This window comes from Equus caballus, chromosome 24 (assembly GCF_041296265.1).
Source record: "Equus caballus isolate H_3958 breed thoroughbred chromosome 24, TB-T2T, whole genome shotgun sequence".
Taxonomy (NCBI): domain Eukaryota; kingdom Metazoa; phylum Chordata; class Mammalia; order Perissodactyla; family Equidae; genus Equus; species Equus caballus.
Window position 1 is genome coordinate 25,166,505 of NC_091707.1, and position 22,961 is coordinate 25,189,465.

General features: G+C 35.2%; 1 protein-coding gene across 6 annotated transcripts in view; it reads left to right on the forward strand.

The window, feature by feature from the left end:
• FUT8 (fucosyltransferase 8) overlaps positions 1 to 22,961 on the forward strand; it is a 277,408-nt gene that overhangs the window by 219,673 nt on the left and 34,774 nt on the right. For all 6 annotated transcript variants that reach the window (XM_014735643.3, XM_005605246.4, XM_070249598.1 and 3 more), the window contains one exon: positions 9,123 to 9,360. In XM_014735643.3, coding sequence (XP_014591129.1) covers positions 9,123 to 9,360 — 238 coding nt within the window. The remainder of the gene's footprint in view (positions 1 to 9,122; positions 9,361 to 22,961) is intronic.

Genomic DNA, 22,961 nt, shown 5'->3' on the forward strand with positions numbered 1-22,961 from the left:
TGGAGAGTAAATCTGACAGATAAAATAAATATGACATCTCAAACTATAAAGCTTTTAGAGGAAAATGTTGAAATAAATCTTTGTGACTTAGGCTAAAAGTTCTTAAACATGACACCAAAAAGATGGTTCATAAAAGAGAAGAAATCAGTAAATTGAACTTTATCAAAATTAAGAACTTTTGATCTGTGACTGTGATGTGTTAAAGAGGATGAAAAGAGAAGCCATAGAAAGGGAAAAAATCTTTGCAAATCACTTACCCAAGAAAGCTCTTGTGTTTAGAATGCATTAAGAACTCTCTAATCTCAACAGGAAGAAACAAGCCAATTAGAAAATGAGCAGAAGGTTTGAACAGACAGGTTCACCAAAGAGGATACGTGGATGACAAAGAAGCACATGAAAATATGTTCAAAATCATTAACTGTTAGGGAAATGCAACTTAGAGACATGATAAGATACCACACTACACACCTATCAGAATGGCTAAAATGAAAAACGCCAAGAATGTGGAGCAACCAGCTCTCTCATACATTCCTTATGGAAATGTAAAATGGTACAGCCATTCTGGGAAACAGTTTGGTAGTTTGCTATAAAGTTAAACATACCCTTACCATATGATTCAGCCGTTATATTCCTATATATTTATTCTAGAGAAATGAAAACTAATATCCACACAGAAAATCTGCATAGCAACTTAATTTTTATTAACCGAAACCTGAAAACTACCCAAATGTCCTTCAGTGGGTGAGTAAACTGTGGTATGGTCCACATAAAAGAATACTAAGTAATAAAAAGGAATGAACTATTGATACACACAATAACTTGTATGGATCTCAAGACCGTTATGCTAAGTGATAAAAAAGCCAATCTCAAAAGGCTAACTACTGTCAGATTCCATTTATCACATTCTCAAAATGACTGAATTATTGTCATGGAGAACAGATCAGAGTCGCCAGGAATTAAGGTTTGGGGAAGGGTGTGACTCTAAAGGGTGTAGAGTAAGAGAATTTCTTTGTTTTGATGCAATTAGTATCCTGATTGTGGTGGTGATCACTTGAGCCTTTACATGTAATACAATTTGATAGCACTATACCAAAAAAAAAATAGAGTGCATGTAAAAACTGGTGAAATCCAAATAAGGTCTATATTTTAGTTAATAATACTGTGTAGTGTCAGTTTCCTGATGTTGATAATGTTCTGTGGTTAAGATGTTTTCATTGGGGAAAGCTGTGTGGAAGGTACACAGTAACTCTCTGTACTGTTTTTGCAGTTTATTGTATGTCTTAAACTATTTAAAGATATATAGCAAAAAAAAATACATTGTTAAAGATTTTGAAAAGTAAAGAAAATAGCATGAATTAGAGCACTGTTAAACTGAGACAGTGAGAAAAGTGGTCTTGAGAATTTTTTTAATTAAAAAAATAATAATAATAATTGAGGATTCCAAATAAATTTATGCTCAGCTAACAGTGGATTCTCAGTGCATGGCTAGTGGCTTGGAGAAATGGAATGAAGCCTCTTATCTAGGAGAAGAGGTTGCAAGATTTGACATCTGGTTTAATTATTGTTGATGGTTTGATGTTAAGGCCAGTGAGTAGACAAGCGCTATAAGTATCAGTACTACCCAGAAAAATGGCGCTTTGCAGAATGGAAGAGCTGGCAAAACAGTTAAGTTACTCTGACCTCTGTTTAAAAGAACACAGATCTGCAGGAGCCTTTGCACGAGAACAGTTTCAGTCAGTGTTTCTCTCTTGGTGTCTGCTGTTTACTTCATCTTTTGATCCTATATAAGACAGGGCTTAACCATTCAGGGGCTGACTTTTCTTTTCTCCTCCCCGTCTCCTCCTGTTTCCCTGTCTCTTCTCTCTCTCCTCCTCTTCTTTCTTTCCCCTTTCATTCCTCTTTCTTCCTCTTTCCCTCCCTTCTCTTTCCCTTACTCTCCTTCCCTCCTCTCCCTTTTTGCAAACTACTTACTACTTCCTCCTCCCCTTTTCCCTTCTCCCTCCTTTTTCTTTTGTTAGGAATGCTTGCCATATCAGTATTTTGGTTTTGAGGAGAGAGAGTGAGCCTAATGAGTCCCGTTAAGTAAAATGATGATGGAGGCCCTTTCTGAAGTTCAATCTTAATTTCGTAAGCATGCTGTTTCTAACCTGACCAGTTAAGCTGGTTCTGAGATCTGGGAATCATGTTATAAACTTATGGAGAAAAATTGAAGGTCCTTGAGGAGATACCATTTCTGTGCATTTATGTAGGATTGGCAGAATCTGGCTCCTCAGGTGACTTAACTTTTCTTCTTTAGCCTTGAAGGGAGTTTTGTTTACATTAGATTCTTGAGTGAGAGAATTAGACTTGGATGCATCTCATTCTTTCTCTGCCTTTCCTTTGTGGCCCTACTGGTGGCAGAAAATATTACCAAGGTTGCTCTGGTGTACATGTTTCTTGAGCCTGAGGTAGAGGTCTTTTAGAGACCACCTGGAATATCCAGAGATGACAGAATACTGTCTCAGAGACCTTCAGTAGAAGAAATGTCCCACATTTGTTTATTGCTTTATTGGTAGAATTTCCATTTTTTAAAAAAGGGTTTTAAAACATTCAATAAGGCTTCTAGGCAAAGAGCAAAGTTTTAAAAATGCATTTAAAGTAAGCCAATTGTTGCTCTACTTTCCAAAATAAGCTTTCTTCTTGTCTAACTGTATAGTAACTATCTGCCTTTGCTTCAGTCTGTCAGGATAACAGTCTGTAAACATTTTATCTTGATTTCTTTTCTCCATTTAGTTTCCACACTTAAAATTTTATAAAATACCCACAGGAAAATTGACTTCCTAAAGCACTTGGTAGCCTACTTGTGCCTTAGCTATTGTGTTATGACTACTTGCAAGAGATTGTTTTTTGCTAGAGGGGTGGAAAGGACACCTCAATACGATCTTAGCTTTGCTATGAAAATATTCTTGTGTAATCTGTTAAGAGACAGTAATTTCCGGTCTTGGCTTTTAAAAATGAGAATGCTTTTTAACTTTCTCTTTAATGGCTATTAACTGTGCCCAGAGTCTTCATTTTACTTACCACTGTGCGGTACGTCACTTCTGTTACTGGCTTCATTACCATTTCTGCTTTGGTTTTGAAAATAATTTTAGAGAAATAAAATCTGATTTTTTCCAATACAATGAAATGCTTTCAACCACACTATTAATGAATCTTTTTTCATCACCAGCACAAGGCTAGATGTTGCAAATCTTTTTAAACAAACAAATTAAAAAGTGTTTAGTCTTGTGACTAGAGCAAAGAGCACAATAAAATTTAACTTACCTGGCTCATTCCTTTAATTTTTACTGACCTCTCTTCATTGGAAATAGGAGCTATCTATTGCTTAACTCCTCCCTATAAAGGAATGTTGTTAGAGAGGAGCTGGAAGGATCCCCAGGGTTCTGGTCCTTAATCCTTAAATATAAGACCAGAAACCATAAAACTACTAGAAAAAACATAGGGAGAAAGCTCCTTGACATTGGTCTTGGCAATGATTTTTTGGATATGACACCAAAAGCACAGGCAACAAGAGCAAAAATCAACAAGTGGGACTACATTAAACTAGAAAGCTTCTACACAGCAAACAACACGATCAGCAAAATGAAAAGGCAGTCTATGGAATGGGAGAAAATATTTGCAAATCACATATCTGAAAGGAGTTAACATCCAAAATATATAAGAAACTCAACTCAATAGCAAAAAAAAACAACACCTGATTAAAGTACAGACTAAGGACCTGGGTTGACATTTCCTAATGAGTTATCACTTCACACTTGTTTGGATGACTGTTATCAAAAAGACAAAAGATAAGTTTTGTTGAGGTGGAGAAAAGGGAACCCTGTATACTGCTGGTGGGAATGTAAATTGGAAAGCCATTTTGGAAAACAGTTTAGAGGTTCCTCAAAAAATTAAAAATAGAACTACCCTATGATCCACCAATCCCTCTTCTGGGTACATATCTGAAGGAAATGAAATCAGTATCTTGAAGAGGTATGTGCACTCCCATATTCACTGAAGCATTAGTGACAACAGCTGAGATATGGAAACAACTTATGTGTCCGTCAAAGGATAAATGGATAAAGAAAATTTGGTGTGTGTACATATAAAAATATACACTGGAATGTTATTCAGCCATAAAAAAGAGAAAAATCCTGCTTTTGTGACAATATGGATGAACCAGGAGGACATTATGCTAAGTGATATGAGACAGAAAGGTAAATACTGCATGATCTCACTTATATATGCAATCTAAAAAAGTCAAATTCTTAAAGGCAGAGAATAGAGCAGCTGTTGCTGGGGCAGGCAGGTGAGGGAAATGGGGAGATGTTGATCAAAGGATACAAAGGTTCAGTTATGTGGAATGAATAAGTTCTGGAGGTCTAATGTACAGCATGGTGGCTATAGCTAATAATACTGTAATGTATACTTGAAATTTGCTAAGAGAGTTGATCTTAAGTGTTCTCCCCACCAAAAAATAAATTGTAACTGTGTGTGGTATTGGATATGTTAATTAGCTTGATTGTGGTAATCATTTCACAGTGTATACATCTATAAAAACATCATGTTGTACACCTTAAATATATACAATTTTTATTTCTCAGATATATGTCTATAAAGCTAGTGGGAAAAATGACCAGAGAAGTGCTGTGAGCCTGTGCTTCTTGCTGGATCTTGTTTTGGGTACATCATGGAGGGATGGATAAGAGCTCTGGACAATGGATTCAGAGACCTGAATTCTAAATTCTGGCTTGCCACCAGTTTATTTATTTTTGTGACTGTTCACTTGATATCACATGCCATTCAGTTGAACTGTTTACTCTTTGTAAGAGATGCCTCGAGACATTATGTCCAGTTTATATTGACTAAATGTTTTTGTTTGTCGTTGATTTAGTCTTTTTCTACAGTGTTTTGGTCTGTAGTAACTCTGGGCAGGTAAGTAAGGGAAATTACATTGTGGCTGGAAAATTTTTCTCTGAAGAGGCTTTTGTTTGTGTGTATGGAAAATCTAAATTGTCATGGCAAAAGGCTTTATCTGTGATTTACCTTAAAAGCCACTCAGTCAGTACTATTTTATAATATTACATCATTGTCACAATTACTGCTGATTTACTAAGTGAAGGCTGTGGAAACCTCTAAATCCTAGCACTGCCTAAGTAATAGAATAATGGTTGTGGTTTACTAGTTGATTCAAAATTATTCTTTTTTAGCAAAGTAGAAATTAAGCTGGCTTCCTAATTTGAAATATGTCCAACAGTAACTATTTTCATATTTTAACCAAAGTAAAAGAGATTAAAATATTTCAGCATTATGATGGTGCTGTTAGGAAATTAGTAATCATTTAGGTTTAAGAGATACTTGTATCTTAAACCTCTCTTGGCAAAGTTCTTAAACTAGAATAGAGCACGTGGTCTCAAGTAATTTTGATGAATATACCTCCTATTTCTAAAACTTGAATAATCATCATCATTGCAAGAATGTATGTGCCTATTGATGAGTCTGACTTTAAGACCCTATATATAAAAATCCCACATTATAAATATAATTTATAGAATTTATCATTTTACTTTACTCTTCACAATTATTCTTTACCATATAGACTCCCATTGAATAATGAAACAAGTACATATTCTTAGCATTTCATAAATAGATTAAATTTTATCTTCAAGGTTTAGCTTAAATGCAGTTTTATTCATAACCCTTTCCAGTCCATCTGAAAGCGATTTTTTTCCTCTTCTATTCCTTAATTCTTTGTTTTTCATAGTCTTCGAACGTTTAAATTGTCTACAGTTGTAGTTATGCATATATATGATTTCTTATTCTATTGGATTGTCATCTCCCAAGTTTCCTTGTATATATTAAATGCTTAATAAATATTTATTGAATGAGCAAAAGGTCGCCTATACTTGATCAGTGAGTGACACTCAAGGCAGAAGGAGGGAGAAGTGAGTGAGACTCTCTCAGGAGACTTATGGGGGGGCATTTTCAATCTGTATTCCCCCATTTTCCACTCCCAAATAAGAAGTACTTCCTAATGAGCCTTCCTCTGCTGGGAATGTATCATATTGCCTGTGTGTGTGTGTGTAATGAGTGGAAGGAGTGTCATAAAAGGGGAGGGCGTTATGGTTGAAAGAAATCACAATATAAAATGAAACGGTGTATCTTCATTCTTGCATAACTGATAGAGAAATATAGAAGAGAGTGCTTTAGGCACAGTAGAAGCAATCGAAAAATATTTTATCATCAGAAATAGCTACCCTGTTAAAGTATTGGCACGATTAAAGTAAAGCTTCTTTTAGTAATGAGGCCCTTCTGTATATTCTTGCTTATGGATGGGACATACCTTCAAGCCTTTTGCAGACATCAACAGGAAAGCATAAAACCAGGATCAGTGGTAATTGACAAAGGCTACTTGGGAAGAAATTTGAAGATTACATATATACATGTAACAATGTATAATAAAGGCTCTGTTTCCTTTTTATAGAATCCCATAAATCTCTTTTTATTTGTTGCTACTCTGTAACAGTGATGGATAATAGTGACTTAGAAAGGAGTTTCCATAAGGTTCCATTCCATCAGAAATAAATTCCTGTCCATCTCAGAGTTGTTGCATTGTTTTGTTGCTTTGTTTATCTTATAAATATCTGCTTGTTTTTTCTAAATATTTATTCTGTTAAGCCTAATCATGTATGAGGAACACACATAACTTTTTCTGTTTCTCACTGTCTCTCTGCCTTTTTGGGAATCTTTTATGAACAAGATCCTTTGAATTTTCCAGACTTTTAAATATTATTTTGGTAAAAAAATTAAGATGTGACTCCAAGCTTTTTCAGTGTTTTATTTACTGTTATCATTCCAAACAGTCATTCATCATCTTTCTCTTATTGCTAACTCTCTGCCTTGGAATCTTCCATTGGTTACCTTGTGTATGTAGACCTTTTCCATTCCAGAGCCAAACAGAATGGATTTTCTTTTCTCTTTCACTGTGTTGCCTATGATATATCAGAAATATTTAATATATTCTGTCTTTGGCTTGATTTGAGGCACACTAAGACTCTTGAATTAAGCTTCATTTCATAAATTGCCCTCTTCTTTTTATTAGGCCTCAGTTCTTGTGCTCAAAGCATTGGGTTCTAATTAAACTCTTCTCTTAAGAAGCACAGTAGATTTGCTTTTCTTAAATGCAGATGTTGAGTCTTCCTTTAAGTAAAAAATCTGTAGTTTCAAAGCTAAACAATTCAATTATTACGTTCCTTTACTCCTTGTTTTCTTAAAAAATATGAAGATTAATGTAAGATATAATAGGGGAAACTGGATGTGAGTTATATGGGATCTCTGTCCTATCTTTGCAGTAAATCTGTACATCTAAAAACTGTTCTAAAAAAAAAGCTTATTGAAAACATGTGAAGGACATTTTCTTTTTTGTTCATATAAGTTTTAGAGATATTTAAGTGCTGTGTTTCTTACAAATCATGAAAAATCTGACAAATGTCAGTGTTCTTTATTTGCTCTCTTGACAAACCATTGAGTTAATAATAAAGCTTTGGATCACTTTAAGAATGTTATTTATTCCCAGGATCCTTGTATAGCATTGTACAGAAAGTGAATGATACTGGTCTCTCAATACTGCATAACATCACACCCCTCTGTTCCTCTCAAATCTTTTGTGGTTCCAGCGACTGAAGTGGGAATGCTTACTGCCTTAGGAGTCTGCTTTGAGTTCAAAGTCCTAAGTGAAAAGAATCAACAACTCTACTCTTTGATTGGGGAAACAGTATTGACCAAACCTTGCTGAATTTTATGTAGTCTCTCTCGGATTCATAAGGGTTGCAACTCTTCAGAAGGCTCTTGATGGTATAGGTTCTGCTTTGATCCAAAAAAACCAGCCTGCAGTGGCATATTTGAATATGAAAGGTACCTTTTCTGAAAGTAACTATGTTGCACTTTTCCTTCAGAATCATTTTATAGCCTCACCATCCTAGCTTGTGTTTCTAGGGCTCTGTTTGACAGAACAGATGATATCCCTAGAAAATAGCTGTAGATTTGTGGTTTGGCAACTACTTTATTAAAGGCGCTTATATAAATTGAGAACTGATTATCTGGCTTCTTGCTATGTGTGAGAAAAGATTCTGTTCCTGAAAGGACCCATCGTTTCTTGTCTCTTATAGACAAAACAGCTTGGAAAACTTCTCAGGCTAAGGAGTCCCTGTCAAAACAAATTTTTATTTGAAGAACTAAGATGCTTAGGGATATTTACCAACAGCCCATATGAATTACAGTGCAGCTGAAACTTTAGAATGGAAAAAAAAAAAATTCTCACTTTAGCTAACCCCATTGCACCCACTGTTAGATAATGTTAAGTGTTTTAACCATTTGCTATCTATCTTATAGCAAAGTATACAAATAGAAAAATGAATCTCTTGATTAAAAATTGACATAACACATTCTCAAGAGAGCCAATATAGAGCATGTTATACATTTTATTGTGAAAATTACTGGTAGCTATCGTCAAGATTGGGTAAAAAAAGAAGTCGCATGACTGATATTTTGTAATCGTTGAACTCGGATATCCTTTTACTCAGTGGCTTTACTTCCACAATGAAAAAGTACATTTTGTTTGTGACATCTGGAACTCAGGAGATAGATGGAATTAATAGGTATAGTTTTTCTTTTAAGATGATTTGAATTTCCTCAGGGAAGGTAAGCTCAGAATGCTGAAGTGCAGCTGGAATAAATGAATTATTTTACTTCTGTTAGAAAGATCTTGATGTGTACAACTTTGGGTTCAGAGATGATAGCACTTGCATGTTCTGAGTAACAGAGAAGTGAAAGTATTCTTTAAAACGTAACTGCTTAATTTCACATTTGTTTAGTGATCTTTCCAAAGTAACTGTTCTTTTCCACTGCTATCTCCCTAGGTATGCACTTAAAATTTTTAATAGACTCTTTGAAATCCAATCCTTAAAGCTGAATTCTTTGCTTAGAAAAATATACTGGATCCGTTATGGCTTATTATGTGGTTTTTGACACTTGTCACCTATAAAGAGAAGTCGACCTCTCCGTACAGCTTATCTTCACCTGTGTTCCTCTTTGTTTCCTGACAGAATCCCAAGGACTGCAGCAAAGCCAAGAAGCTAGTGTGTAATATCAACAAAGGCTGTGGCTATGGCTGTCAACTCCATCATGTGGTCTACTGCTTCATGATTGCATATGGCACCCAGCGAACGCTCATCTTGGAATCTCAGAATTGGCGCTATGCTACTGGTGGCTGGGAAACTGTGTTTAGACCTGTAAGTGAGACCTGCACAGACAGATCTGGTGTCTCCACTGGACACTGGTCAGGTAAGAAGGCTGTGCGGCATGTCAAATCTTTGGGTTGAACCACCACAATACCAAATTATCAGATTTCTAGGTACAACTTTATGGCTCATAGTCATCTTTTTCTCTGGATCTGTGAATGCTATTCATTATCCAGATAAAATCTTGAACAGTATTTTATTTTAAAAATGTTTTATGATCTGTTTCATTTCTGATGTTCTTTTTTACCTGGATTTAGCAAAATCACTAAGTTTTTTCAAGGAATGTAGTTTACTCTTTTAATGCTGCTGATGATATACCTTTTACTTTTTAGGGTGTCTTCACATTATTGAACTCATTGATCCTCATAATTATCCTGTTGGGTAGACTGGTGGTTCTCAAACTTCAGCATGCATGAGAGCCATCTGAAAGGCTTGATAGAATACTAGTTTCTGGTTCAGTAGGTCTGGGAAGGGGTCTAAGAATTTGTATTTCTCACCAAGTTTTCAGGTGTAGGGACCACACTTTGAGAACCACTGAGGCACACTATGAGGGTACCTTTATCTCCATTTTATAATTGAGGACAATGGAGCCTAATTTGTTTATGTGATATTAATTTTATTCAGGAAACCTTTGATGAGAAATAATGTGATTAATGTACTATGCTAGACATTATAAGGAAAATAAAGATCAGCAAGAAATTTCCCTTTCTCCAAGAATTTGATGATAGAGGAAATAGAATATAAATAGGGTTTCTTACTGCTAGTCTGTTGTTCTTTCTACAATGATGATCTTTAAACAAGATCTAAAGTTGGGCTACCTTTGTTAAATCCTGGCTTTATACTTTTGCAACCTTGAGCAAGTTACTTAACCTAGGCATGGGTTTCGTCATTAGTAAAATGAGGAGTAATAATTTACTTACCTCTGAGTTGTTGGTAGGATTAAATGAAATAATATATGTAATGCAGTGAGCACAGTACCTGATGTATGAGCTGTAGTAATTGTTAACTATCATGAATAGCCTTTATTCATTGAGCAAAGATACATTGAGTGCCTAGAGGGTGGCACATACTGAACTGAGTGATTAGGTGAAATGCTAAGCAAGACACTACATTCTCTCTGCACTCATGTCCTTTGGGAAGTCAAACATTTTTCAAAAGGCTGAGGCATTTCAGTTAATATAATTTCTCATGAAGCTGAGCACTTTTTTTCACAAGTTAAAACACTAAATGTGGAATAGGGAGCTATGTCATTGGCAAAGTGAGTAACTTTAGTTCCTTTGTTTCTTTTTGCCTCCTTTGGAAAATATCAGATAATACCTGACTCTTCACAGAAATGTCAGGAAAGTTAATCACGTAATTTCTAAAATATGCTTTAAGTTGCTCTATAGGTCCTATATGGATTTAAAGTATTATCTTGTGATGTGAGTTTTATCTTCCTTAGGATCATTTAGGAGTCTGTTCTATTTATTAGCATATTTTTGTCCTTGTAACTCACTTCAAATTGTAAAGTGAGCCTCTTAATCTACCACCTGGCTGAGCTTTATTTTCAGGTTATGTCTTTCATTGATCTGGTCTGTAGTTTACAGCTGGTGCAAACAGATTAGGTATCAAGGTTAGGAAGATACAGGAAAAACAGCTCTGTCAGGCTCACTGTGGCTAACTTTTCCATTTTGTGGACTTAGTTCGGTTTCAAGCTTTGATTATGGAAGTGTATAGCGTAAGTAGGGCAAGGTTCTTAATGTGTCACTGTTTCTAGGGAGAGGTGCCTTTTTGGGTAGTAGTCAGTTAATAGAAAAATGAAAAATTGACCTTACTAGACTTAGTTAAATTCACTATATAGTTTGGCCCTGCCAACTAGTTATTTGGTTTTTTTATTTTTAACCCTTGTGCATTTTGTAGTCTATAGTGGCAACTACAGGATATGAAGATTAAAAATGGCTTGAAATTGAAACATTCAGAATTTCTTATATGTTACAATTAAACTGGTTCTAGAAATCATCCTTCCTTTATTTATGTGGAATCTAAGGCCTAGTAGATACTAAGTGATTTATCCAGGGGCATACAGCTTATAAATGACAGAACCATGTTACTACATTCACTTCTATCTACTTCCAGACTCAGTCCTTCTTAGTAAGCTCATGCCAAACACCTTACCTAACAGAATAATGATTAGAGGCATAGAAACTGTCTTAAATGTCTAGGAACTAAATAAAATGACTAATTTAATATCTCTACCTTCTTTCTTTCCTCTATCCTGTAACTTTTTCCAAATCTTTCCTGTAATTTCCAGTACTGAAGAGTTATCAGTGTATTTTCTTCTTAGTCATTTGTAGTCCCTGATTAAAGAAGTCGTTTTATCATGGTAGCACAGAATTATAATTTTAATTAAATAGATCTTTCCTTTATCGCTATAGGCATTGTATAAAATCGTACATTTTTCTTCATGCTAATGAATTAAACTGTACCTGTTGGACACCTTTAATTAATTGAACTAATGATTATTTTCAACATGCTTGCAGAGCTCATTGTAACTAAAATAATTTAGATGCTAGTCTTGTATCCAAAAGAAGAAAGAGATTTATGTTTGAGCCTAGAATATTTGTATTTTTATGAAAAGTATGGTTGCCGTCCACTTCTTTTTCTGTTTATATACATTATCTGTGTATGTACCTTTTGGAGAAACTAACCTATTTCTAGAATTAGAGGAAGCAGAATGAATTTTAAAAAGCTCTTTGACATTAATCCTTTAGTTAGCCATAAATCAACTACAACTGTTATTGTTCTGACTTGTACAAAGAATCTTATGATATTCCCCTTGGCACCACTGCCATGAAGTTATTATTGTTCATACATACTTGACATGATGTGTCTGCAGGTGGAATTTAGTGATTCCTGTTCAAATCTGTCGCCAGTATAGGACTTAGTATGCACATCTGGTCATTTCAGTAGCTAAATCATACCTTGTTGTAGGTCTAGTTATATTTTTTCTTTCATTATTTTATATTTGTATATTAAATCATATCCTTCGTAGTAAGTAATTTGGTTAAGTAAAGCAAAATATTAAAAATTGTCCTTCCAGTTAAAGATAATAATAATAATCTTTCCCATCACCTGTAGATGTCTATTCTAAAGTTGCTGATGAAATGGTCATTTATTTTTCTATATCCCAAGACGTTTCCTAACATCTTGATGTTTTCTAGTTGATATAAGTACTCTTGAGTAGATGATTAGTTATAGAGAGCCTCAGCCATTTAAACCCAATTCTCCACTGCTTTTTTCTTTCTAAAAATCGAACATTTATTCAGATTAGCAGTTAAACCACTTTAGATGTTGTATTTCCTTCTCTTGTCTTTTTCCCACTGTCTTAATAAATATGTAATAAATTGAACTGAATTACTTAATTTGATAAATCTAATTGGAAAACTTCTTTTTAAATGAAAATAGTGACCAGTAAATATGATAAAATTTAACACCCTAGGGGCCAGCCCAGTGGCACAGCGGTTAAGTGCACATGTTCCACTTCAGCGGCCCGGGGTTCGCCAGTTCAGATCCTAGGTACAGACATGGCACTGCTTGGCAAGCCATGCTGTGGTAGGCGTCCCACATATAAAGTAGAGGAAGATGGTCATGGATGTTAGCTCAGAGCCAGTCTTCCTCAGCAAAAAGAGGAAGATTGGTGGCAGATGTTAGGTCAGGGCTAATCTTCCTCAAAAAAAAGAAAATTTAATAGCCTAGAGGCGCCTGATTTAAGTACATGTTTAGGTAGATTGCCATTTGCTATATTTAGTTATCAAAACTGGATGGTTACCTTCTCTCCATATCTCATTCTGAAAAGGTTTTGGTCAAAGAGTTTTATTTGGCATCCTTAAATGGAGGCAGCCTTAAAGTAAAAGTAATTTAATAAAAGCTCTTGCTACGTGCCAGATACCAATGCTGGACTACATGAAGTACACAGCCATAGTCCCTGCCCTGTCAGGAGCAGCCTAGGGAGAAGGGACACAACTTGACGAACAATTAAAATATATTGTGATATGGGTAAGTTAATAATACTCTGAAGCACACATCTAACATGTATTTGGGATTCTTTGTGGAGGAAGTGATCTTTAAGCTAAGATCCAAAGTATGAGTAGGAGTCAGCCAGGCAGCGATGTGGTAGAATTTTCTGTCCGTGTGCACAACATGTGAAAAGAAGGGCAAGAGAGCATGGAGTCATTGGGGGAGCTAGAAGTAGTTCATTGTAAAGTTTGACTACTGAGAGACTGTTGTTTTGTTTTGAAACACATGTCACTTACGGGGCTTCCTTTTCCATAGTTGTGTGATTTTGTTCCTCCATAAAACCAACAAGTTTTAGTTCAAGAGTCAAAGTTCTTTGTTTTGTTTTTGTTCAGAGTGGGCAAAGTTGGAAGTTAAATTGCTTTCAGTTGGCTGTTGGTGTTATCTAGGAATCATTAAACTTTTTTTTTATTTAAAATAATTATTTCATTTTTACTATGTTTTAGAGTTCACTCTTGGTAAATTTTTAAAAGCTGACACATGCCACAAACTCATAAAATCCAGAAAAAACCAACATGATATTCTTATTAATTGTCTGCCTAAAACACTTCTATAATACTATTTTTCTGCATTTTAAAGTTTGGATAGCCTCTATATGACAGTTTTTGCATTTTCATTTTATATAATAGAGAGAATTGGAAGGTAATTCAGTCTTCTAGCATGGTTGATCAACTCTTTCCAGTTTTATTGAGATATAATTGACATATAACATATTAGTTTAAGGTCTACAACATAATGATTGACATATATACTGTGAAAAGTTTACTGCAATAAGATTAGCTAACATCCGTCATTTCACATAATTACAAATTTTTTTTGTACTCATAACTTAAGATTTACTCTCTTGGCAACTTTCAAATATACAATACAGTATTATTAACTATAGTCACCGTGCTGTACATTACATCCCCAGAACTTATTTATCTTTTAACTGGAAGTTTGTACCTTTTGAACTCCTTCACCCTTTTCCCCCACTCTCCTACCCTCTCTGCTTCTAGCAGCCGCCAACCCATTCTCTGTTTCTATGAGTTTGATTTTTTTAGATTCCACATGTAAGTGAGATCATACCATATTTGTCTTTCTCTGTCTGACTTATTTCACCTAGCATAACGTTCTCAAGGTCCATTTACATTGTCACAAATGGCAGGATTTTCTTCTTTCTCATGGCTGAATAATATTCCATTGTTTATACATCATATTTTCTTCATCCATTCATCCATTAAAGAACACTTAGGCTGTTTCCATGTCTTGGCTATTGTAAATAGTGCTGCAGTGAACATGGGAGTGTAGATATGTCTTTGAGATAGTGATTTCATTTCTTTTGGATATATACTCATAAGTGGAATTGGTGGATCATATGGTAGTTCTACCATTAAACTCTTTAAGCAGATATCTCACTTAAGGAAAATCTTTAGCAAGCATAGCACAAATTAAATTATACTTTAAATTTTTCCTGTGAAATTAGTGTTTTTAACATTTACCAAATTACTAAGATGTCTGTTGGAATCATCTAAATATTCTAATTAGCTTATATCCTTAGCTGGCTGATCTCAGTGGGCTGACTGATAAACGTGGTTGAGAATCTACTGGAGGCATAATATGCCTATTAGGATAGGTTATGATATGCTGCTGTGTAGTATTTTTACAGTGATATTTTCAACCTTGGGTGATTGACTAATAGAGACTTGAAATAAGTGCATATATATATTTTAGATCCCCTATGCTGCAAGACATCTTGATTTCTCTGCTTAGGTAATGTGAGGAAGAGGAAAGGCTCCTGGACTGATTTGACCATGTCTGATCTCAGTTCTGGTGTTTTTAGCTCCCTGAACTTGGCAAAAAAAAGTCATGACACTTACTATCTACCTCCTTATCCACCTTTATAGGGATGTAATCGCAAGGAAAATGATTAAGAGCTGTAAAAGGTATTACGATGGTTTTCACATACAGTTTATTTTCACTGTGTTTGGTGCCCAAGTTTTAAAACGCAAACATGATAATGGACTATATTATTAGATTATAACCTACAGCAACAGGAAAGTTATCCTTTTGCTCTAAGATAAAAATTAGGCCTTTATAAGAACTTTGTATACAGTTTTTCCCTTTTAAAATTATACAGTTAAATGGAAAAATTGAAATAGGTCCAGAGAGAAAAAATAACTTCTGAGAATAACTTCTAACTGGATTATCTCTGTGCTTAGTAAACCCACCGTTTAGTCATAGTAAAATTCTGGACCAGTCAGAGTCTGTCTGCAGCCACCTTAAGCCTCTGTCAGTTCTCAATATTTCTTCTATCCCGACACGCCTTACGTAGAAGGTGCACTCCCACCTATGACAGCAGCTCACCGTAGTTGGTGATTTTAAACCTGGCTGTGTTTGCGGGGAAGGGGTAGTGGTACCAGGAGCAGATTTGGAGAGTGAGTTGGTACCACATATAGTTGAAAAGCGAGCTCTCCCTGCTTCAAGATACTAACAGGTCCCTCTGCCCTCCACCCTACTCCTTTGAGAATTACTGACCTGAGCAAGCATCATTGCAGGCACGTAAGGACTTCTGCTTCAACCTATATAAGACTTTCACTTCGCTATTCATGGATCGTAAAAGAAAGAGAGATCTTTGTTTCAGGAATGTTAAATACCAGTTAGAATATGTGTGTGTCTCAGAAGAACTCAAACTACTGTTCACCATGTTATCTCCTTTATCTTCAGCTTCCCACTTAAGGAGATAGAAAGAAGTCTGTGGTATCTCATTTATAGTTATGAAATATAGGAATAGGGAGCTGAAGCTTTTTCCACATAACAGCCTTACCCAGAGTGAGCCCACATCCTTAAACACAGTCATAGATGTTTATTTCCGTATTTAGTCTACCAATGCTTCTTAAACTGAGTTATGAGTAACCCTGGGGAAAGTGAGTCAGAGGTTGGCAGATTGCTAGGAATAAATGTGATGCATTTTCATGGACTATCAGTTTTATTTGTTGACGTGTAAGTTAAATTATTTTCAAATAATATAGCAAACAGGATATATATAATGGTGTAAAGTGAAAAATTTGGTGAAACATTAGTTTGGTCCAGGTTTCATACCCTCAGTAATATAAGTTTACCCTCCTGTGCTTTGGGGAGCATTTTGGTCAAAAACTTTAAGAAGCACTATTCTATATTTGAATTTTTAGCTGTTTATTTTATCTTGAAGGAGACTCCAGAAGGCAACAGGGCCTGTGTCTTCTGAATTATTTACACCGTGCCCAGCGCTTGACCAGAGCACAATAAATGAAATAAAAGAGACAAATAAAAGCCACTTCTCCCACATCCTGGTCCAAATCTCAAACTATTATCCTGTAAGCTGTGTGTGGCACTTTTACTAAATTATAGATTTGGTTTTTTAAAAAAACAGTTTATTGCTAAGAATGAATCCTTTTAGCAATATATTCTGCCCTTTTTAGACAAGGTTCTGGCAGAATGAGTTCAGAGATAAAAGAACGTATGATTTAGGAAGTAGCAATGCATAGTTAGCATCAAAGTCATTGTGGAGTGGAAACAATTTCTCTGGAAAAGTTTTTGAAAAATCCTCTTAAGTCTATTTAGAACTTATCCAAGAAAATAGGGAAACCTATCCTGTTCCCAAAGGAAATACTTTCGTAAAGAATCTTTTTTCTAACGAGCTAGGGGTCCCCTGATTCACTGCTCATTTTCTCTCCTTTTCTGTCTCGCTCTCTCTCTTTCTCTCCTCCTCTCTCTCCCTCTCTTTCTCCTCTCATCACCACTCCCTTCCTTCCTTTTTTAAATGTTTGGATTTTTCTTTCCTGAGGCACACCTTTGTAAGTCTTTGAGGCTCAGTCATGTTTGGCTTTTGATTCAAACATCAAAGTACATAAAAGGAAGAATGCAGTCATTCAGTAGCATTTTGATAAGAGTCTTATTTGTTTAAAGCCTGTAGATCCCATTCAAGTTTAGAATGATTCTACAAATAAGGTAATTGTTGAAATCCTAAAGAAAGTTAAGAATGCCTCCTAGCGCTTTTGGTTGGTTTCATATACCAGAGCTCTGGGTATGATATAAATCTAAAATTTCCTTATCTCTCCTCCTCAGGTTTATATAAATTTTAGGCTAATTCTGTGAAATAGGAAATAAGAGTCCGTGATCTTTGGTGGAATTAAACATATCCTTTTTTTCCCTCCGATAGGATGTTGCTCAGTAAGAAAGTTCAATAGAGGTTTATACATTGGGTGACAGTATAAAATACATCTCATATATGTGTAATTCATTTAAAGCATAGACTTCTCATGCATTTTCCCTGCCTTTAGCAGAAGGTCAAAAGCAGGTTACAGAATTGTAAACATCCGTAGGTGGTACTTTAGGGAACAGGATTCTTTGTCCTGTTTTGCTTCCCAGAATTCAAGGAATAAAAATATTCCTGGCAGCATTGAAAGGCTTAGAGTTGAGTTCCCCACATTTTCCTAAATCCTTTTATTCAATTAAAGTTTAATCTACTAGTATATGTAGCCTTTAAGCTTGATGCAGGTTGTAGTCCCTGGGAGTAAGGTATTGCCCATAGTAATACTATAAGTCAAATGGATTTTCCCAAAAGATATACTATTACAATCAGAATTATTATAATTCTCTTTCAAAAGTCTAATGTCCAATTTTATTTTTTCAAAAGTACAACTGCCACACAAATACTGTGTATTTATTTACAATATTTTTTATTATAAAGTTTCTAAAACAGCAGATCACCCACATAAACAGGGAAGTACACTAGTCATCGACTAAAAATTTGAGTGTTTCTAGATGCTGTGGGGGATATAAAGATAAGTAAGACCCAGTCCCTGCCATTCAGGAACTCGTATTGGGTATGTTAAGACCCATTGATCTGTAAATGTAACAAAGATAGAATATGTTAAATGTCATAAAAGAAGTATACAGTTCTGTGGGTCATCAGAGGATAGAGAAACTGTTTCTGGCTGAAGGAATTAAAGCCATCGCTGGGAGCATATGCCAGGCCATTAAAGAATGAGGAAAGGCACAGTCTCCAAGGACAGGTTAATGTCATTGATTTGAAATCAGAAGTTATTCGCTGTGTGACTTTAACTAGTGTCCCGCAACCTTTCTTAATACCTATTCTATGTGCCTTACAGAGTTGTTAAGAAGATTCAAGTGATAATGTATTTGACAGTGCTTTCTATATTCTGAATCACCCTACATGTTGTTATTTCCACTTCACTTTTGTGGGAACAAAGCAAAATAACAATAACAGCATAATTCGGTCATGGGATTTCAGCAGGGCTTCTTGTGAGAAATTTTAACAACCAACATTAGTGCAACTTAGAAGTACTTGATGGCTTTTTGTGAAACTCATTTTTGTAAATGAAAAGAGAAGAGGTAAATTATGATAGAGGAGCAAGGTGAAGGATAGCCATCCCCTTTGCTCATTCTCCCAAAGAAAGCCAGCTTTAGCTTTCCAACTCCTCCAGCCCACATGAGGATGGATCACTCCCTACTTCTCTGGGTTTTATTTAGATTGCCCAGTTAAAATCCCAGTGTCTAGATTGATTAGGCACCAGAATTCTGCTCTTGTCAAGGAAACTTGACCAATTGCCCTTAATTTTGGGGACTGGGTTACCTTCTTAGCTATAGCTATCACTGACTCCAATCAGAGACCCTTCTTGACAAAGCAGTTAGTCTTGAGTTAGTTCTTTAACTCTCCAAGCTGATAGGATGATGATTTGGGGAGGAAGGAGGGAGACTTGGAGTAAAACATGCTTTCTCGGAGCTCTAACATGTAGGTAATACTAAGAGAAACCAGAATAAGTTCCTGTGAAGATTCTCCTCCCTGGGAGCTGTGTCAAAATTAATGCTTAGAAATCTGAACATGCTCACGGTGTTAATTTCCACGTAACTTGCCTAAAAGTGGAGATAGGCTTCAGTGAAAAAGTTTTTTCAAAACACTAACAATGTCATTGAGCAAATCCTGAGGATATGAATATTAGAAATACATAAAAGTGAGGGCCTTTGACTGACCATCCCTCTGGTATCTGTCTATTGACTAGATGGAACTACATGTGTTAGACCAGCAGCGATTATGTTTAGATAAGCAACCCAAAGCATAGTGTCGAAGCACTGTAGCATGCTCCCCTTCTCTCTAGTTTTTGGGTATTAAACACTATGTTTGAAGCTATTTTTGTTCTGAGAGAGTATAGTGTGTCTAGGTTGTGGCTAGGAATTAACTAGCCTAGAGCACTCCAAAGGGATTTTAAGGCATGGTAGAAAAAGCAGTTGACAACAAGGTGCATCACCAGTATTTTCCTTTCTCTGCTATCACTGCCCATCTTGCTGTGTCCACTGAAATTGGACAGTAGAGTTGGGGAGTTAGGCTGGTTTAGTAGCCACTTCTGCTGCTGCCTATGGTCAATCTTGATCCAGTCAGTTCAGAATATCCAGTAATAGGATTGGCAAAAGTAGACATTGCATTCTGTGTCCCTTTTTTCTAGAGTGTATTCAGTACCAACCATGGGGTCACCTGGACTGAGATTTCAGAATCTGTAGAGCAGTCTGTCCACATCCTTTGGGGATGTCTAGCCATCAGTACTGGAATGAATTCAGAGGGTTAGATGGCCTTTTAAGAATATGATATCTCCATTTTAAAAGTAATGTGATATCAGTATTTGAGAGGAAAGTTATTGGCTTATTGCTTGCCATGAATGACGGTCTTAGAGGCACCCGTTTGTATTATATATATGTTAATAAGTGGACATTTAGTTCATTCACCTGTTGTATTTTGTTATATATCTGTGTCATGATTTATGTAGTCCCTCATTGATGGATGTTTAAATTATTTCAAGTTTTTGCCATTATAAACAATGATGTAATGGATATCTTTGTGTATGTCTCCTTGTGCATATGTGTGAGTTTCTCTGGGGCAGTGCTTATTAAACATTTTCACGTCACACTGATGATATGTAAAAGATATTTTTACTGCCCATATTATCGCCTGGGAGGTGGTGGTATCTGGTAAAGCTACAGAGATCTTTATAGTAGTGTGTTGCAAATAAAATCTTATGCTGTAAAAAAGGGGCTGACAAACTGTGGTCCTCAGCCAAATTCAGCCCGCCACCTATTTTTGTAAATAAAGTTTTGCTAGAACACAGCCATGCCCATTTGTTAACATATTGTCTGAGACTGCTTTCGTACTGCAGTGGCAGAGCTGAATAGCTGCAACAGAGACCATATGGCTCACTAAGCCTGAAATATTTACTATCTGGCCTTTTACCAAAAAAAAATAATTTTTTTTTGCTGACTCCTACTCTAAAATAATAATTACCAAACAAATGTAGTTTCAACCATTGTAAATTTGTGAATAGGTTTTTTGTGTGTAGTCTTTTTCATGCACTTATTAATTTGAGGTAAAATTAATTTGTGGTGAGAGAAATAGATCTTAAGTGTATAATTCAATGAGTTTTGATAATGTAACCAACATTCCTGTCTGTTCAAGTCTTTTACTAATTTTTAAAATTGGGTTGTTTGTCTTTTTATTTTTAATTTTTAGCAGGTGTGTGTGTGTTCTGGATACAAGTTATTTATCAGAAATATGATTTGTAAATATTTTCTTTCAGTCTGTGTCTTACCTTTTCATTTTCTTAGTGTCTTTTGAAGATCAAAAATTTTTAATTTTGCTAAAGTTTAGTTTATTGATTTTTTTTCTGTCACTATACAAGTTAGTGCTTTTTGTCTTCTAAGAAATCTTTGCCTATTGTAAGGTTGCAAAGATATCTTTTTATGTTTTCTTCTAGAAGCTTTGTAGTTTTAGCTTTTACATTTATGTCTATGACCCCTCTCATATTAATTTTTGTGTATAGTGTGAGGTAAGTTTGAGGTTCATTGTTTTCCATATGTTTATCCAGTTGTTCCAGCCTTATCTGTTGAAAAACTTACCTTTCCCTATTGAGCTGTCTTGGTGCCTTTGTCAAAAATCATTTGACAATGTATAGGTCTATTTCTGGTCTCTGTTCTGTTCAACTGCTCTATTTCTGTCTATCCTTACACCTTAAATCTTTATCTATCATACATGTTGCAGCATATTGATTGGAAAGCTGTACATATGCCTAGAAGTGGTATTGCTAGGTCATAGTAGAGTATACGTAGCTTTAACTTGTCTACATGTGTCTAATCCCTCTGTGGGAAAATTATTTCAGTAGTCTTATAACTACCCCCTCTGCTTTCAGCATCTCTCTCCTTTTAATCCATTCTCCACACTGCCATCAGAATGATATGTCCAAAATCAAATACGGCCTCGTTTCTTACAATCTTCCCTGGCTGCTCAGTGTCTAGAGAGGTTATGTATGAACTCCTTACTTAGAATAGTATAGGAAATAAGCCCCTCCTCATATACTGTCCACTTCTCAAAATGTGCCCAGTACTTCTGATCTCACTAGTCCAACTAAGATTTATTCCTTGAAAGTTCTGTGCACTTTTATTTCTATACTGGGAACATGTTCCTTCTTTCTAGAATGTCTTTCCTCCATTTCATGCTGTGAAATCCTGTATCTTTTAGTATCATTTCTTTTATTGTATTTCTCTCCAATTAGCCCCATGTTCTCACTTATAAATATATTATACTTAAATAGTTTGTTTACATGTCTTTTTGACTATATTGTGAGTTCTTTGAGAAGCTCGTCTGATTTATTTTGGTCTCCTTTTTGCCTAATAGTACTGGCCAGTAGTTGTTACTCAGTTTTTGGGTTTTTTTTTTTTTAATTAAATTGTCTCTAAGTAAAATTATCCTTGAAAATTATTAATCTTCATTTCCATCTCTATCAAATAAAGGAAATGTAGCCTAATGTATGTGATTCACAGGTTTCCATTGAGGAGCAAATGAGGCAATAGGCATGGAAATGGTTGGAAAATGTTATAAAAATATGATGGCCTTATTGTTGCTTATAACAAAATTCCAATAGAATTAACCCTCTTGGTATCTTATAAGTTTTATTATGATAGAATTTCACCTTCACATATTTGTATGAATTAAAATAATCTAATATTAAAATTTTTATCCCTATTTTCAGTAAAACTGAAAATAACTAAGTTAAAAAATACTTAATACTGAAAAATACTATATTAAAAAACAGCTAAGTTTGAAAGTACTTTATGGACTAAATAAGTCATTTTCCTATAAAAATTTCAGCTATATGTGTGTATGTCTGTCTCTGGATATCTTTGATTCAGTAAACATGTATCAAATACTTTCTCAGTTCAGGCGTTATGAAAGTAATATTATATATAGCAATAGCTAACATTTAGTGAAACTTTCTATCTAACAGTGCTTAAGAACTTTGCATATGTTATCTCATTTAATAGTCACAATAAATCTATATGGTAGGTGCTATCTTTATCTACATTTTATATAGGTAAATAATTTGCCAGAGGTAATGAGAAACCCACTGTCTGACTTCAGAACCTGATCTTTAAACATTATGCTCAGAGATTGGCAAACCATAGCTCCCAAAGCCTGGGGTTAGCTCTATTTTTAAGGGATTGTTTTCAAAAAAGGAAGAAGAATATGTGATAGAGATGTATGTGGCCTTGAAAGCACAAAATATT